This window comes from Equus asinus, chromosome 5, assembly GCF_041296235.1.
Source record: "Equus asinus isolate D_3611 breed Donkey chromosome 5, EquAss-T2T_v2, whole genome shotgun sequence".
NCBI classification, from domain to species: Eukaryota; Metazoa; Chordata; class Mammalia; order Perissodactyla; family Equidae; genus Equus; species Equus asinus.
In genome coordinates, this window is record NC_091794.1 from 109,481,570 (window position 1) to 109,499,831 (window position 18,262).

At 53.6% G+C, this 18,262-nt stretch overlaps 1 protein-coding gene across 7 annotated transcripts in view; it reads left to right on the plus strand.

Moving 5' to 3' along the window:
* The window catches only part of ACOT7 (acyl-CoA thioesterase 7), a 120,615-nt gene that overhangs the window by 50,710 nt on the left and 51,643 nt on the right, over window positions 1-18,262 (plus strand). For all 7 annotated transcript variants that reach the window (XR_006527405.2, XM_014862040.3, XM_044769564.2 and 4 more), the window contains 3 exons: window positions 5,742-5,833; window positions 10,808-10,922; window positions 17,692-17,778. Coding sequence is in view for 6 of the 7 variants with exons in the window: in XM_014862040.3 (XP_014717526.1) it covers window positions 5,742-5,833; window positions 10,808-10,922; window positions 17,692-17,778 (294 nt within the window). In the remaining variant the exon portion in view is untranslated. The remainder of the gene's footprint in view (window positions 1-5,741; window positions 5,834-10,807; window positions 10,923-17,691; window positions 17,779-18,262) is intronic.

Genomic DNA, 18,262 nt, shown 5'->3' on the forward strand with positions numbered 1-18,262 from the left:
CAATGACAATTAGGCAGCTGCCCAGCTCACACTGATTAAGGGCTGACTCTGCTCTAGGGGCTGGTCCTAATAACACTGTCCACAAATGACCTCCCTTAATTCCCACTCCGCCTGTGAGCAGATACTTCTGCCATCCTTGCTTTGCAGATGGGGAAATGGGGGCACAGTCTGGTTAAGCCGTGAGCCCAAGATTACACCTCCAGAGCAGGATTCAAACCCTGGCTGTCAGCTCTGGGCCTGAGTGTGCAACCACTGTCTGTCCCACCTTCTGGCCTGCTTGTCCGGGGCAGAGGGACGGGAATGGGCTGAGAGGGCACAAACTGGCCTCCTGCCCCTCTGCCACCTCTCCCTGCCTGCCTCACCCTTCCTTGCCCAGTGGAATTGCCCCGAGAGGCCTGCCCTGGCCCTTTACCCTGCTTCCCTGGCCCCACAAACCAGGCTTGGGCTATAGCTCACTGGGCAAACCTTTGACTCAGGATCTGAATATTCTCTTCCTCGGTGTGGTAACCATGGAAACCCCTTTCATCCTCCCACTGGGCACTGCAGGGGAGTCTGGCTCCATTTGCACTTGCACTCACTGCTTTTTATAACTGGGCTGCTGTTGAAGAAGGCAGACCCCTTCGTCCCCTCGCTGCCCACCTCCTGTCACAGGCCACCCATTGTCCCACGTAGAGGAGAGTCCAAGTTGGTTCTGGAGGAAGGAGCTGCCTGGGTCTTGCACCTTCCTCCCCATTCCCCCTCCTCAGCTGTGGCTGCCTGCAGAGTGCTGTGCTCTGACTCTGTAAGGGACTCAAGGCTTCTCTCTTCATGGGCCAGGAGCACAGTTATCGATCTGGAACATTCCGGTGACCTCAGCAGGCCTGGGTACAGCACAGTGAATGATTTAGCTGAGCAAGGGCCTAGGGTGGGGGTAGCAGTCCAGCACACCTGTGCCTCAGTGTGGCCTGAGCCCTGCACTTGGCAGGCAGCCCTGGCATCAGAGGGACCTTTTCATGCCGGTCCCAGGCTGTGGCACAGAAAGGGGTGGCTGGGCACTGTCTCCTCACATTCGGGGGCTTAGAGTCCCTGTCATCTTTCCCTCCACCTGTGATCATCCTTCCCTCCATCTGTGGTTGGCCCTTGGGCCCAGACCTCCTTTCCTGGGCTGTGCTGGGGGGTTAAACCTTTCCCCTCTCCTGACAGAAGAGGGGAAATTGCTGTGCTCTCAGCTTCTCTTGATCTTCACCTTTATTTGTTGATAGTGATTTCAACAGTGTTGTGTTTTCATCGTGATTTTCCAGTGTCAGGGAGTCAGCAACTTCAAAAGTGGGAAGAGGGGCCTGCTTCACAGATTCCCATCGTCGAAACCTCCTTTCTTGCATGTCAGAGGCCACGCCCGAGAGGAACCCCCAATGAACAGAGTGCAAATGGGGAAGAGAGGCAAGGAGAGAGGAAGGGCTTCTTGGGCTTTAAAAGCGGAGCTCACCTCCCATCATTTGTCCTAGTTGAAGTGGGTGCGTATGGGACCTGGCTCTCTATCAGGCCTTCGGGAAATGGGAGAAAGAGAAGAAACACCTCACTAGGCATGTTAGGCTGAGGGTGCATTGGGCTGATGGTATGTTGTGTTGAGGGTGTGTTGGGTTGCCTGTTGCGTTGAGGGCCTTTTGGGCTGAGAGTGCATTGGACTCAGGGCCTGTTGGGTTGAGTGTGTGTTGGGCTGAGGGCCTGTTGGGTTGTGGGCGTGTTGGGTTGCGGGCCTCTTGGGTTGCGGGTGTGTTGTGCTGAGGGCCTGTTGGGTTGTGGGCGTGTTGGGTTGCAGGCCTCTTGGGTTCGGGCCTCTTGGGCTGAGGGCCTGTTGGGTTGCGGGCATGTTGAGTTGAGGGCGTGTTGGGTTGAGGGCGTCTTGGGTTGTGGGCGTGTTGGGTTGAGGGCCTGTTGGGTTGCAGGTGTGTTGGGTTGAGGACCTCTTGGGTTCGGGCCTCTTGGGCTGAGGGCCTATTGGGTTGCGGGCATGTTGGGTTGAGGGTGTGTTGTGTTGAGGTTGCATTGGGTTGCAGGTGTGTTGGGTTGAGGGTCTGTTGGGTTGTGGATGTGTTGGGTTGTGGGCATGTTGGGTTGCAGGCGTGTTGGGTTGAGGGCGTGTTGGGTTGAGGGCGTGTTGGGCTGAGGGTGTGTTGGGCTGAGGGTGTGTTGGGCTGAGGGTGTGTTGGGCTGAGGGTGTGTTGGGTTGAGGGTGTGTTGGGTTGAGGGTGTGTTGGGTTGAGAACGTGTTGGGCTGAGGGCCTGTTGAGTTGAGGTTGTGTTGGGTTGAGGGTGTGTTGGGCTGAGGGCCTGTTGGGTTGTGGGCGTGTTAGGTTGAGGGTGTGTTGAGTTGAAGGTGTGTTGGGTTTAGGGCGTGTTTGGCTGAGGGCCTGTTGGGTTGAGGTTGCGTTGGGTTGCAGATGTGTTGGGTTGAGGGCATGTTGGGTTGAGGACATGTTGGGTTGAGGGTCTGTTGGGTTGTGGGTGTGTTAGGTTGCGGGCGTGTTGGTTGAGGGAGGATTTGGAGGCTCTTGCTTCTCAGAGGTAAGAAGGTCCCACATGGGGCTGCTCTGAGTATTAACCTCAGGGACTGTGCGAATCTGCCAGTGCATCACCAGCTTGGAGCTACCCCTCTGAAGAGAACATACCAGGAGACGGGGGAGAGGTGGGAGCATTCGGAGAGGCCTGCCTTCCTGAGGTCACCACTGCCAATCACAAAGGGCCTGGAGAACCCAGACTCACCTTTGCCTCCTAAACCTGTGCCTTGGAGGATGCATCTCCATCTTTAGGTTGTGGCGTCTTTGGTCTATGCTCTCTGGTGCACCTTGGGTGGGACCTTCTGCCCGGCTCCCACCATCTCTGGGCTTGGTGCCCACTCCCACCCACCACCTCCTCAGATGTGCAAGGCGTGTCTCTCAGCCACAGCATGCTCCAACTGCATCATAGGGATGCTTGGGATTTTGGCTCAATCCCCAGCGTGATAGTTCTCAAGGGGCCATTTTTGGTTGTCACAATTGGGGCAGTGCTACTGGCATCCAGTGGGCAGAGGCCAGGGATGCTGCCGCACACCCTACAGTGCACAGGACAGCTCCATCACAAAGAGTGATCTGGCCTCTAATATCTGCAGTGCTGAGGTCGAGAAGCCGCACCCTGGATCCTGACCTTCCGAGGGAAAGAATTGTGTCTTCCTCTTCCTGGCAGCTTCCATTGGCTCATAACAGATGAAGAATCAATAATTGATGAATGCATGAACAAACAGAGCTTATCTGGAAGATTTGGGCTTCTGCACTGAGATGGGAAGCCGACAGAGGGTTTTGTCTAGAATGACATGCTTAAACTCAATTTCTAAAGGATTCCACCCACTGCAGGGAGCAGGAGTGGACACAGAGAGGCAGGAGACTTTTGCCCAGAGCCCATGTTGGCAAGAGGGTGGAGTGGGCGAGGTGACAGCCCTCTGCTTTCCACCTCCTCTGAGCATACCCAGCTGCTGCAGCCCTCAGCCTTGCTCTTTCCCTTCAGAATGGGCATGCAGCACCTGAACTGCCCTTTGAAGGAGAGAACCGGCAGTGAGGAGCCCTGCCTTGGGTGTTCATGCTCACAGGACAGTGGGGCAGGTGTGTTATCCCACTGTGCTGGTGAGAAAATAGAGGCTCGGAGAAGGCAGGGGAGGGGCCAGCGCTGCTCAGGCTTTCGAGCTGGGGCCAGGTTCCCAGCCCTGGTATTCTCCTTCCCAGCCTCAGGCCTCCCCCATATCATGGGGACTTGGAGCCCCGAGGGCTGTGGCTACACACCTTGGTCATCTTGCCCTGGAGCCCCTGCTGAAAGGCCAGACACTGCCTTTCTTACTCTCATTTTCTCTCCCTCTCTGTGTCTCTCATTGCCGCTTCTGTGCATCTGTCTCTGTCATCCTTTCTCCACGTTTCCAGGTTTGGATCTGTGCATCTCATTCTGGGACCCTGCGTCTCTAGAGGGCTTCCTGTCTTGAGATGTCTTTTTCTGCCCACATGTCCACTAGGATGTGAGCCCTGTGAGGGCATGGCTCGTGGCCACCTTGTCCACTGCAGTTGCCCCAATGCCTGGAGCAGTGCCTGGCCCAGCGGGCACTCAGTGAGCTCTGACAGGTGGGGAGACTGAGATTGTTGAGCTGATGACTCATACGGGGTCACTCACCCTGACAAGGCTGTCCCATGAAGCTGTTTGTGACGTCTCTGTGTCTCGACCCCAGGAGGCAGGGGTCCCTCATTCTGTGTGTCCCCCTTGACCGGGGACTGTGTTGCCTGTCATGAGGCAGCCAAGCGAGCACACACCCAGGCAGACAACCAGCAAACCTTTGCCTTCCAGACAGCTCATTCATCTCCCACAACTGTCAAAATATTAAGCTAACTGGGACGTGATTGCTGCGAATTGCTCCAGAAAATATCTAGGAGCTCCTAAGATTTTAAAATAGATGTTTTTAATGCAGCAGTTGTCTTTTGATGGTTTTATTAAATGATGGAGAAAGTACAATTAGCATGTTTTGCCTCATTTGCTCCATGGTGTTCATTTAGGTCTAGAGGAGGGCCACTTGGGGTTTCCATGGAAACCAGCTTGTCAGGCTGGCTCTAGCTGAGTCAAACCGGAAATCTTTATTCCCAAAAGCAGGTTGTCAGATTCACTCAGTCAAGTGCAGTGAAAATCTTTTCCCACATTATTGCCTGTGGTTCCCAGGCACAGGGAGCCTGTTGTCCTGATGGTGCTGTCGTGTCAGGGCCAAATAGTGACCATTCTGGGGTTTAGGACTAGGACCACCCCCGTGGGCCTCACCCTCTTTCTGACTGACCCCCGGGGGCTTGACTTGGTCCTTGGTTTAGGAAAGTGCAGCCTCAGGTTCACCTGGGGAAGAGCAGGTCGGAGGGGACTAGTAGAACGGAGATCCTGGAGGGACTTTGGAGAGGGTGCCTGGCTGCCCCTCGCCTTCCCCATGTCCTCTCCCTGTCCTGCAGTTTTGTTGTTCTCCTGTACATTGGGAAAATTCCATGTTGAAGAGGCAACTTTTTAAAGGCTCCTTGCAAATACTTCCCTGAAATTACTGGGCCCCAGGAGGCCTAGGTCTTTACTCAGAAAGGTACCAAGTTGCTGTGTGATCCTAGGCAAACCCAGGACCTCTCTGAGATTCAGGCTCCTCCTGAACAAGTGAGGGATGTGGACCAAGTGATCTCCAGGCACTTTTTGGCACCAAAGGGCCATGAGCCTGTGGTTCACAGCCCCACTCTGCCCTGAGGGCGGGCTCTGCCCCAAGGAAGGCCCTGTTTCCTGCCATTCTGCCCAGAGTAGAAGTCAGCAGCCCACAGCCCCTCTCTGGATTGGAGCTCTAAGTCAGCTGGCAGCAAATCCACGCTTCTGGCGTGTGTTAACGACCAAACTCCCCTCTGTCACCACCTGCAAGGAGGAGCATGCTTGGAGTCAGTGCCCTCTGTGCACGGGTCCTCTGCCTTAGAAAAGGCTAGAAAGCCAGCAGGCCTGAGACCCCCCCGGGCTTAAACCCGGGCTTTAAGACCTAAAGTCTTTCTTGTAGCCTCTAGAGAGGGACAGCATTGTGTGGAGGACCTCTGTGCCGGGGGGCCACAGCCTCTCCCAGGCTCCGTGCCCACGCTCTCACCTTGAGGCTCAGGGAGGCCTTGCGGGTCGGGAACCAGAGGTGGCGGTGTTTCAGCTCCTGCTGCCTCCCCAGGCTGTCACTCACGTGCTTTTCTTCTCTGAAGGTACCAAGAAGCTGACCAATAAGGCCACGCTGTGGTATGTGCCCCTGTCGCTGAAGAACGTGGACAAGGTCCTGGAGGTGCCTCCAGTCGTGGTAAGGAGGCCCGTTCTGCTGCTCGCCCGGCAGATGGCAGAGGCCCGTCACTGCCGTCTCCCACTGTGGCGGGAGGTGTCCCAGGAGAGCAACAGCGGGGGCAGGGTGCGTCTGCCAGCGGGAAGCCAGTGGGGAGGGGGCTCTCAGCGCAGGTTCAACTCATGCTGGGAATGCGTGTGTAGGTGGCTCAGATCCTGTGGATGCTCCTCACAGAGTCCCCTTTGTCACAGTCCCCAACCAGAGGAAGGGCAGGTGCCAAGACTGTGCCAGTGATGAGTCAGTCCTCTGCCATCACCTCTGGGCCCCTCCACCCAGGCCAGCCGCTCCCCCTCACAGCCCCTGAGGATGCGGACACTACGGCGTCTCTGTTTTAGCCTCTCCCCTCATGGCCCCTGCTGGCACCCTCTCCTCCCTTGGTTTCTCTCCTGGTTTTGCTGTGGGCAGACGGATCTCTGCAAGAAGACTTCATCGTGTTCGTGCCCAGGGCCCAGGCGGGAGGCTCAGCGAGGGTGAACGTTTGGCCGATGAAGGGATTTAGTTCCTTCCCTAGGAGGACTCACACACCTCCCCTGTAACTCCCAAGTCCCCGCATGTCCCGAGGACGAGGACGTGTGCGGTGGGCTCCTCCGTGGAGCCTTGCTGCTCTCTGCTTTCACACCTACGAGGAAAAAGGCAGTTCTTAGAGGGAAGCATCCCAAGGCTCTAGCGGCGTCTGCCCCTGCAGGCAGCGTTTTCCTACAGTCGAGATATATATAGAACAAATTTTTAAAAATAATAGAACTGGGAACCAGATGGGAACTGATGCTGCTCTTTTTGCTTGCAGAGCTCACAGAGAAACTGGGTGCTTCTGGCACCAATGGTCCCTGTCCTCCTCCTTGGTGTCCTCCCCCTCCCTCCACTCCTATAGGAAGCCAGTTCTGTCTCCCACCTGTGGGCCTTCCCATGACCCTGGGCCACCTGGGGCGATGGGAGGGGTTCTCCCTGTGCCAGGCTCAGTGTCTAATGGGGCATCCTGCCTGGGCCCCTGGAGGGCAGTCAAGGACCAGATGGGGCATTTCCCCAGGTGGGGCGTTCACCCTGGTGGAGTGGTCGGCTGCTGGGCTCCAGCTGCCGTTTAGTCTACACCTGAAGAAAATGTCTTGGTGTTGATGGGAAGGGCGCTTCCACCTTGGCCTGGGTCAGCTCAGTGTTGCCTCCTTTGGTGCCGTGAGAGCAGGGGGTGCTGCCACTAGTACTCGGCCAGCATGGGTGCTCCCCATCACTCTGCTCGTGAGGAGAGCAGGTGGGAGCTCAGGGCCAGGCTGTGGAGCCAGATGGTTCCCATAAGTCCACCTGTATGAGTTTCCTGGGGCTGCTGTGACAAAGTCCCACAGGCTGTGGGGCTTAAAACAATAGATGTTTATTCTCAGTCTGGAGGCCCGAAGTCCCAGTTCACAGTGTCAGCAGGGCCGTGCTCCCTCCAGAGGTTCTAGGGGATGATCCTTCCTGCCTCTTCCAGCTCCTGGTGGCTGCTGGCGTTCCTCGGCTTGTGGCTCCATTGCTACAACCCCTTTCTCTGCCATCACCTGGTTGTGTGTGTGTGATTCTGAATCTTTCTCCTTTTATGGACACTAGTCATTGGATTTAGGGTCCATCCCACTCCAGTATGACCACATCTTAACTAATTACACCTGCACAGACCCTGGTTCCAAAAGAGGTCACATGCACAGGTTCCAGGTGGACAGGAATTTCAATGGGACACTGTTCAACCCAGAACACTGCCTTTCGGTCCAGCCCCATCCCACCAGCTCTCCTCTCTCCCTTCATCCCTCTCTTCCTCCCTCTTTGTCTCTCTCTCTCTCTATCTCTCTGTCTCTGTCTTTGTCTGCGAGATGGAGACTGCATCCTTTTCAAGCAGCACCAGCTGGGGGATTTTAAGACCTAAGAAGCTGTTGGATGCACAGTGACTGTTCTCTTTAGAAATTACAAGTGTACCTACCTCCACTTTCATCTTTTCCACTAAGCACTTGATATTAAATTAGTCATATCACATGTAAATACTCTAACACAATTATTTAACTGATTTAATTTTCAGATGCTACAAAATTTAGAAATCTCTAGCAGGCCGTATCTCTGGCTTCAGTGCCATGTGATGCATCTTAAGGGACCGATACTGAAGGAGGCGTCCTGGGCTAAACACATTAGCGTTTGCTTCCTCTGGCTCCTCAGGGCCCATGGCTGAGCACTGGTGGGTCTTTAGCCAGCATGGGAGGGGTGGGCAGCATCCGGTAGCTGGTTTCCCTCCCTCTCCCCGCGACAGGGCAGCGCTCAGCATCGCCCCTCCCACCACAGCCCCATCCCTGCTCTCCCTCCCACATCCTGGAGGAGCCCCGGTAGTTTTCCCATCCCCTTTGTTTAGTCGGGTTTGACAAGACATAAATATCAACTTTGCCCTTGAGAGGGGTGTGTTGAATCCATTCCACTGGGCAGAAGCAGCAAGAGCTCCAGATGGGAGAAGCCACACAGCTCCCAGCTGGAGCCGGCACTAATATTTATTTGCACTTTCTTCTCCCCACACATGCTAGGCCCACATAGGAGCCTTCAGATGATTTGAAATATAGGTCGCTGTTTTCATTGGCACGACCCTGCCAGAGTCCTGATCCTGGAAAGCTGCGTCTTTCTCCGTCCGGCTGCAGTGGGCTTTTACGCTCATCTGTTGGCAGCTTGGCCACAAGGCTTCCTTCTGCATATCCTGCCAGCATCCTCCTGCCAGCCCTTTGCAGATAGCTGTCATTTAAGAACACTACATCTCTTTTTCTACATATATGTGTGTATATCTGTATATCTTGCACATACCTCACATGCATATTATACATGTTCCTCACATATACCTCACATACACACATGTAGCTATCACACACATACATATAGATGCCTTACAGAACACACCGCTCTCTCTCCACACGCACAATTCATGCACCCACCCTCCACGTCCACACACCTGTCCCCCCCAACTTCTCACATGCATGTATGCACGTGTGTATCTCCCTGGAGGAAGCCCAGCTGCCCGCTCTGTGCACTGTCATTTGGTGTAGGACTTTGCCACTTTGTTCCACCTTTTCCCCAGGGAACAGGGACCTCAGTGGCCCTATGATGGGAAAAAGTGACTGCCGCTGTGGCTGGAGGGCAGCTGTAGCCCTGGAGAGGCTGGGGTGGCCATTGGAGAATGGACACTGGTTCTTTTCAATGTCTAAACGTGTGTTTGAGTTAAGTGGCTCACACAGACTGTTGTCTTGGATGTCTGGGCTCAGCTGTCTTCTGCTTCGAATCAGCTGGGTTTGATGAGCCCATAGGGGTGAGAATCGGGTGCCAGCCCGTCATTAGAATGTTCTAGTGATTTTGCTTCCAGATTTAAAGCCAGCAGGGAAGCGTTTGTGAGGAGGCTGTGTTTTCTCTGTCCTTGTGGCTGTGTCAGGAACAGGGCCTCCATCAGTCCCCATGTGACTGCAGAGGTCTGTCAAGTGTGCTGGACACAATGAGGATTTATGAGACCAGGGAGGTTAGCTCTTTTGTAAAAAAATCTCTTTAAGAGGTATTTCTTGAAGACACTTAAGTTCAGCCATCAATTTTACTAGATAGGCACGGCACAAACTCTCCTCTTACAGTTGTTGCTTTGGATAGTGGAATGTTAAGAAATAGTTTATTTATGAGGAAAAGGTTAAATTGTCCACTGCAACTTAAACACTCCAAGGTTTGTTTCTTTTGAACAAACCACTCAGCTCCTTTTGCAGCTGCCTTTAGAGATGGGTTCTGAAGCCTAAGATAATGGTAATCAAACCACGGAATGGTGTTTAGACCCTGTACAATTGTGGAGCAGAGCCATGAGCAGGAAAATAAGACATTTAAAACTGGCTTTTGAAAGGAGGTCTGAAATTGCTGCCTGAAGTGCATTTGTTCACGTCACAGAGGCTTCATTGCGGCCAGCGAGGAGCTCAGCAGCTTCTCCACGGGCTCAGCTGGAAACGCTGGGTGAGTGAGTGAAAGGGCAGAAGTCAGAGCTGCTCCAAAGGAGAGTGGTCTCTGGGACAGGGAAGAAGAGGGCACCTGGGGGAAGCAGGCAGTCAGGGCCTGGGGGCTTCTCTGAGGGGTCCCTGGAGGGAGTGCCCTACACTGGGCCGGAGGACGGTGGACGTAGGAGGGCCCGACACCCTCCATTGTGCCCAAAGGACTGAGGAGCCCCAGTTTTTGTGCCAAGTTTTATGTTTGCATTTATTTTTAACTTCTTGGATCAAAACTCCTGTGATCCACTAGGAGAGCTTCAGGGGGGCTGTCTTAGCTTTGGGGCACATTCCCTGCAATTGTTTAGCCTGTTTGGCTGGGGGTCATCAGAGCAGGGCTGCCCCATGTTGGGGGCACGTGGGAACCTGCTCTCTCCCCGCCCTGTGGGAGAGTGGGCGTGGCCTGTCCCGGGAGCCCTGACCACAGTTCTACATCCAGGAAAGAGTCCTAGGAAGGAATGGGGCAGGTGTAAATGATAGGTGACTGCCATGGTCGGTATGATGTTTTAAAAGTCGAAAACCGGGAGCAAGCTAAATGTCCACATATGAGGGACCTATCACATAAATTATGTTAGGTCGACAGAGTGAGAGGAGGAAATACTGCTACTTTTAAACTTCACATACAGCGCGGTAGAACTTTTTGTATACACATGGGTATAAAAACAATTCTAGAAAGGATAGAAACCAAACATTTGACCTAAGTTATCTTGGGAGGTGGGGAGTCTACATGAGAATTTTGCCTTTGCTGTATTTTTATTTATATTAAATATATATTATCAGAAAAAAGAATAGATAGTTCCAGTTACAAAAAGGCAGGCCACACCAGGGGCCAGCAGCCCTGAGCCTGAGAGGCTGAGCCACACCTGGCCAGGGAGGGCAAGGGGAGGACGGCCCTGCCACCGTCACAGCCTGACCCCGTGTCCCTGTTTCCCCACAGTATTCCCGGCAGGAGCAAGAGGAGGAAGGCCGAAAGCGGTATGAGGCCCAGAAACTGGAGCGCATGGAGACCAAGTGGAGGAATGGCGACATCGTCCAGCCCGTGCTGAACCCAGGTACAAGCTGGGGCGCAGACTGGGAGGCTGACACCCGTCAGCAGAGCAGAAGGCATCCGGTTCAGGGACGTCCTTGTCTTGGGGCTGCTGAGTCCTGGGACCAGGCTGTCTGCATTCCGAGGGGGGCTGTCCCCTTCATGCCCTGCAGCATATTCACCTCTTCACAGTGGCACAGCCAACAAGGAGGATGACTGGTCAGCTCAGTGAGTCCCTGGAGGCCTTGGGGCATCTGTTCCCATAGAGTGTTGAACGGGGGCCTTGCGTGTGTGGAGGGGCTCTGCCCAGGCAGAGAGATGCTTGCCTGCTCATGGACAGTTTGCTTTTGTTGTATCTGTCCCCCAAGTTTGCCCAGGAATGTGTTTTTGATGGGATTTCCAGCTCATAAAAAAAAAAAAACAGAGAAAGCACAGTTTTCCCACATTGTTCTTCACTGGGCTGCTCGGCCTGACGTCGCGTTGGTAAACAGACTCTGACCACCCTGGCTGCGAGGTGAGAAAGCTCTGCAGGGTGCACAGACTCCCTTTTAGGGCTGCTTCCTTCCAGTCTTTCATCCTTTTGCCTTCAAGTCCAGGGTGGGCCAGCTTTAACAAAAGGTCCATCCTAACATGTAGGTAAGGGATGCTTTCCCTCCAGAGAGAACTTTTCCTCCAGAGTCCTTAACAGAGGACTCCCCTGCTGTACAGACACAATTCAGGACAGGCCCTAGGAGCATCTGTTCCCTTGGGGACACAGGAGCCCTTGGGATGGTGCGTTTTCCTGGTAATGTGCCTCCCCCGCTGCACCCACGATGACCATGTTTCATCAGGTGGAGAGGACTCTCGAGAACCTGCTGTGTGCTTCTCTGCCTCCTTGTGACGGCCTGGGCTCCTGTAGCATCCATTCCGTGCCAGCTCCACAGGGAGACACCTCAGGGCCCTGGATGCAGGTAGTGTTTGAGTTCCGGGTTTGGTCTTTGGCAGCTGTCTGCAGACCTGCCCTGGGTAATGCCGTTCCTTGCAGCGATGCTGTTCAGCATGCCCTGGCCTCTGCCCCTGCCAACCCTGCCTGGCTCCTCCTAAGGAGGAACGTGATGAGCTCCATAACACAGACTGGAGGAAATCCAGCCTGTGGGCTGTGGGAGGCACTGGTAAAAACCCAGCAGGTGTGCGGCTCAGGACAGCACTCCCTCGGTTTCAAGTTCTGCTGTTTGGCCCGTGTGCACCTGATTGCTCAGGCGGCCTCTATTCGGTTAACATAGGAGTCTGCCCATCCTCTGGTCTCCTCACGCTCCTCTCTCCCTTATGCTTCCCATATTGCACTTCAACGTGCCCGAAATGAAGAGTGGTGGACTGTGCATAGAGTGGTGTCTTTACTGTTCTTTTCACATTTGCTATTCAACAAACACCAAAAAAAAAAAAAATTACCCGTCAGTATTAATAGAAAGAATGTTGCTGCTTTTATGAAACCTCAATGAAGTGGTATCTTTTGAGCTAGTTTTTTTTGTTTTTTTTTTTTGAGGAAGATTAGCCCTGAGCTAACTACTGCCAGTCCTCCTCTATTTTGCTGAGGAAGCCTGGCCCTGAGCTAACATCATGCCCATCTTCCTCTACTTTATACGTGGGACGCCTAGCACAGCATGGTGTGCCAAGCAGTGCCATGTCCGCACCTGGGATCCGAACCGGCAAACCCCGGGCCGCTGAGAAGCGGAATGTGCAAACTTAACCGCTGCGCCACCGGGCCGGCCCCTGAAGTGGTATCTTTTAAAAACAAAATGTAGAGCCAGCTCTGATGGCTTCGTGGTTAGGGTTCAGCATGTTCCACTTCAGTGGCCTGAGTTTGGTTCCTGGGTGTGGCAGCGGCTCACACAGAAGAACTAGAAGGAGTTACAGCTAGAGTATATAGCTGTGCAGTGGGGCTTTGGGGAGGAAAAAAATAGGGCTGAGGATTGGCAACAGATGTTAGCTCAGGGCGAATCTTCCCCAGCAAAAAATAAAATTAAATAAAATGTAAATAGATGGTTAATTTATACTAGTACTCCACAAGATAGGCCTGGGGTCTCTTGTGATATCTCAAGGTTCTCCAGGCTCTAGGGCATGTGCTGTGGGCAGACAGCCACCCCAGGCCCAGGCTCTGCTTTCGGGAGAGGGCAGGCAAGCAGGCAGGTCAGGCAAAGGCACCAGGGACTGCAAAGTGACGCAAGGGAGCAGAGATCTCTTAGGAGAGATACAAACTTGGTGCTAAGGATCTTCCTGGGAGAGAGAAACTGGAGTGGGCCGAATGGCGACCGCCCTGGAAGACATGTCTGTGTCCCCATCCCTGGACCCTGTGACTGTGACCTTATTTGCAGAAAGGGCTTTTGCAGATGTAGTCAAGTAAGGATCTCAAGATGAGGTCATCCTGGATTACTCAAGTGGGCCCCAAGTCCAATGGGTCCTTATAAGAGGCAGAAGGGGAGTGACAGTGTCAGCCCAGTGGCGGTAAAGAGGGGAGCTAGGAGGCGGCGCTGGGTGGTATGTGGCCTGCTTGGACCCCCGTCCCCGTGGGCGAGTTCTGGTGAGGGCTTGGGGTGGAGGCTGAGGCCGAGGGCTGAGTCTTGGGCTCTGAGAACCATGAGGTTATCCTGCTTTAGCTCCTTTGACTGAGCGTCTGGGAAATTAACGTTACTCACAGTTTTCAATCAGTTTAAATTCCTTCACTCATGAGATTATTTTCCATTTGTTGTCCTGTTTGATTGTAGATCTGATATGTAATATTTTTCAGACCCTATTATTCGTCAGTGATTTTAATCCAAAGTGGCATTCTGAATCTCAAGATTTCTTGATAAATTTTTACAAGCTTTTATTTTTTTCCTTTTTTATGTTCCAATAAAAATGCACCTTTTTCTGATGATTGGATTAGGGACTGGCTTTTAACCGTGTCTTAAGGAAGTCACATATTTTGGTGACTTCCATTCTTTGGTATTTTTGTGTGTGTGAGGAAGACTGGCTCTGAGCTAACGTCTGTGCCAATCTTTCTCTGTCTTTTTTATGTGGGCCACTGCCACAGCATGGCTTGAGGGGCCGTGTGTAGGTCCACACCCACCATCCGAACCCACAAACCCCAGGCCACTGAGAGGGAGCCTGTGAACTTAACGGCTGCACCCCCGGGCCAGCCCTCTTCGGTCTTTTTGAACTGAACAACATTCAGTTTCCTGGTGGAACTGGCATCTCCCTGGCAGGGCAGGGCTGGTCCTCCCCAGGTGGGGCTCCCAGTGCCCAGAGCAGAGATGGGCTCACCTGGGACCAGCTGCTATCTCCTGTATGGTGGTGGCTCGGCGTCAGCTGGATTTGGTGAGTGTGGTTGTATCAACGGGGGCAGCAGCTCAGAGGGAAGGACAGAGTGTGCGCTCGGCACTGGGGGTCTTTCTCACACTCGTGCGCCTTCCCATGGGAGGACTCCCTCCCTGCCCCAGTGAGGTGGGCTTGGCCCTAGACTTGCTACCCTCCTGGCCCCTCGTGCCCACCGTCCCCCACATGCACGTCCCCGTCTGCAGCTCTCCGTCACTTGTGAAACCAGAACCAGATTTCCGTCCTCAGGACTGTCGCCTAGCAACCCCCGTGAGGGGCTGACTCATCCTTCAGGTGTCTTTTCAGAGAATCTGGGAGTTCTTTAAATCCTAGTTTATCTTATTGTTTTCTCCATCTGACAAGAGAAAATATAGTTACCTTGAACTCCTCAATCCACAGCCATCACTTGTCCAGCTTTAACCGCATAGGGACTATTTAGCCATATTACTGACCGTCCATTTTGGGGGCTGTTGGGTTGATGACAAAATCAGCCCTGCCTCAGATGAGTTCAGGTGACTGTCCTATCCCTGTACCAGCGACTGAACCAAATGCAGGAGAGAATGAGACACAGCCCATTCCTGCCGGGCCCCGTGGGTTTCGGTTCACGGAGGGAAGGAGGACTTGAGGTGCGTGGGCGTCGGCTCTTTTCCCATCAGAATTTTGCTGCTTTCACTTATTAGAAGCTCATCAACGCAAGTCCTCAGAACATTAAATTATTCGACGTGGCTTCATATTTTTACACTTTACTACAGAAAAGTGAGGGCCTCTCTTTGACTAGGTTGTTACAGTTATTTCAAATGGCTTGTCATTTGAATAAATAGTTATTTGAATGACAAAGATTTTCGTATGCAATTCTCCATTGTTTGAAATTTAAAAAAATTCTTTGTCATTGTCCACATGCAGATCTCTCAGCTGGTCAAAGCAGTTCCTGAGATTGGGCCCAATTTGAGGCTTTTCATTTCCATTCATGCTATAAAACAGTTGCTTTCATCTCTTGTGAGAGGAACACAAACAGACCAAAGCAGCTGAGCAGCTCCCACGGTTCCCGGGCGTTTTGCTCTTGGCCCGCGTGCTTTGCAGAGACGGGGCCCAAGGGAGACAGTCCTTTGAGACTGAGGGTGTTGTGGGCTGGCCAGTGCTGGCTGGGGGCGTCTCTCTGATGGTGTGGTGGCTGAGGGACTTCGTTGGCGTCCTTCGTGGCTCCTCGGGCCGTGCCTCTCCTCCGGTTCCCCAGGCGGGGTCTGGGCGTCTGAAGCCCCTGACGCCGCTGTGGCCGTGGCCTTGGGTGCACCCTGACTGGCAGGGACTGTCACCTGCACCTCCCAGAGCAGAACAAGGATTTCTGGTTTGTCTTTTCCACTTCCAAGTGACGTTAGGAACTGGGGAGGGCAGAGTCTTGGACTCCTTCTTGGCCTCCCTTCTCATCCCTTGCAGGGTATGCTCTGTTGCCCTGAGGGCCAGGGTGGTCTCGGATAGTCCAGGCTGTTCTGGGCACCTCTAGGTCTTGGTGGCCTGCACTGAGTGCAGCTGGGAGCAGGAGTGTCTCCTTCTTTGGGTCAAGGCCACAGGCCATCTGCACTGACAGCAGTCCCAATGGACAGCAGGGGACACCTGGAGCTCCTCTCCTGGGAGCCTTTACCCACATGCCCCTCACTCACAGTCGTCGGTGTTGTCTGTTGGTTGGCTTTACGATAGTCTCCTTGTGCACTAGCTCCTGGAGGGGCTCACACTTGAGGACCACTTGGCCTACATCCAGAAGGGTGGGCTGGATGGCAGAGTCCCCCGAATGTGGCCTCTCGGGAGAGAATTCTCTGCTCTGCTGCTGCCCACCAGCTCCTGACTCCATGACAGGCTACTTCTTCCTACCCCCACCCCCCATGCACAAGGATTCACTCCGGCAGAGCCCGAGGCAGGAACAAGGGATCTCACGTGGCAGCCGGCGCCTGCCTCCGACAAGAAAGATGGCAGAGGGAGCAGGCCAGTCACCAGAACCCTCGGAGACGGGAACTGACAGTAGATAAAAATAAGACTCCCACTCCAGAGTCGGAGCCACTTCATCCCTCGGAAGTCACCGAGGACCCTTCCAGCTGGGAGCCTCTTGAGGTGCTCGAGCAGTGGTTGCCTCAGAGGCCTCTCACAGTGGACAGTACTTCACACACGAGCTCAGAACTTGAGTCTAAATCGCTCTAAGCTGTGAGGCTCGAGAACAAGTAGACATGTCTGAGCGTGGAAGTAAATACTCAGTGTCCCGGCTCGCCTGAACTCCTGTTTTCCTGCTTCTTGACCCTTCAGGCCACCACTCAGTTGCAATCTCATGCGGGGAGCATCAGACAGAGTCTTGGAGGCGGCCGCTGATGCTTAGGGGACCCCAGGTCCTGGCCTCTGGGTCAAGGGGTCAAAACCACCCTCTTGCCACCAGCTCTTGGCTGCCGAGCGACAGCACTTCCTGTGCGGACTCCTCTAAGGCAAAATACAGACAGGACCTTTCTCCATCTGTGGCGTGTCCCAGTCATTTGGTGGCCAGTGGGCTGGCTTGCAGCCCGTCTTGCTGGGGTGGGAATGGGCCACCCTTTCTGATTACCAGCTGTGCCAGCAGGAAACAAATGAGCACGACCCCTGCCTGGAAGGCTTTGGGAAGGTAGAAGCGTGCACAGTGGCAGGGTCTGCTCAGAAGACCCTATGTCAGTGGTACGCCCCCGACAGAAGAGTCAGGGTCAAGGTATAATGTCTGCCTTTTGGAGACAGGGCTTTATTTCATCTTTTTCTTTTAAAGTGCAGCCTCTTGTAGATATTTCAGCCGTAGCCTTGTGTGAACGAGGGACACCCGAGGGATCGTGCTCTGGGAAGGTGAATGCAGGGCACGAGAGGGCTGGCCTGGTGGGAGGGAAAAGCCGGCAGGCCTTTTGGTGCTGTTTTTTCCTGAGCCCGGGCAGGGACTGAGGGCTGGCTGGAGCCCTGAGATGGAGTCCCTGAAGGCTGAATCTGCAGTTTCTCTCTCGGGTTCTGAGTCTCCACCTGCCACTAAACACCTTTTGTGTTTAGTGAAGTGTCAATTTAAACTTTTGAGAGGTTGCCTAATAAATTACCGAAATATTGTCAGCGCCTATTCATAAAATCAGGGCTGAAAGTCAGATAGGAGACTATCCTGGAAGCTTGTAGCCACAAGGTGTTTAGTGGCTGCCCGTGGGTTGGGGCAGGGCCTTTTGGGGGACGCTGACATCCCCAGGGAGTAACAATAGTCTCACTCACTATCAGAGTGGCTAATTAATCCTTAAAAGCCTTCCCCTTCCCCGACTGGAGCCTGTTTTGAGACCCTCGTTTTCCTTAGAGAAGTGTCTAAGTTGACGGCAGTTGGATACTGGCAGTGGCCATGCAGACGTGGAGGCAGCGTCAGCACCGGCAGACCGTTCAGCCCTGGGAATCGATCTGTCCCGTGGCCTAATCTCTCTCCTTTGCAATTCCAGAGCCGAACACGGTCAGCTACAGCCAGTCCAGCTTGATCCACCTGGTGGGGCCTTCGGACTGCACGCTGCATGGCTTTGTGCATGGAGGTAAGAAACCAGTGGTTCCCGCTCTTCCCTGTGTGTTTGCTGGCTCCTTGTTAATCCCCGGGAAGCCATGCTGCCGTCTGACCCAGTTTAGGCTCTTGTGTTTAATGAAGAAGAAATTTAAACTTTTAAGACGTTGCATAATTAATTACCGAAATACTGTCGGCGCCTGTTTTTAAAATTGGAAATGAAAGTCAGATGGATGACTATCCTAATGGAGGGTCACATGCAACCCTGGGAGCTTGTATCGACGAGGTGTTTAGTTGCTGCCTGTGGGCCAGGACACAGCCTTTCAGGGGATGCCGACATCCCAGGAAGTAACAACAGTGTGACCCCCCCCCCAACAAAGAGTGGCTGCTTAAAAATGGTTTGCCTCTGATATTTGCATTTATTTCTTCCTTTGGTCAGATTCCACCTCAAACTGTGGGTCTTGAAGTTCCTAGCTCAGGAAACATGGCTGAAACACAGGAGGACTTAGCTCCAGGTT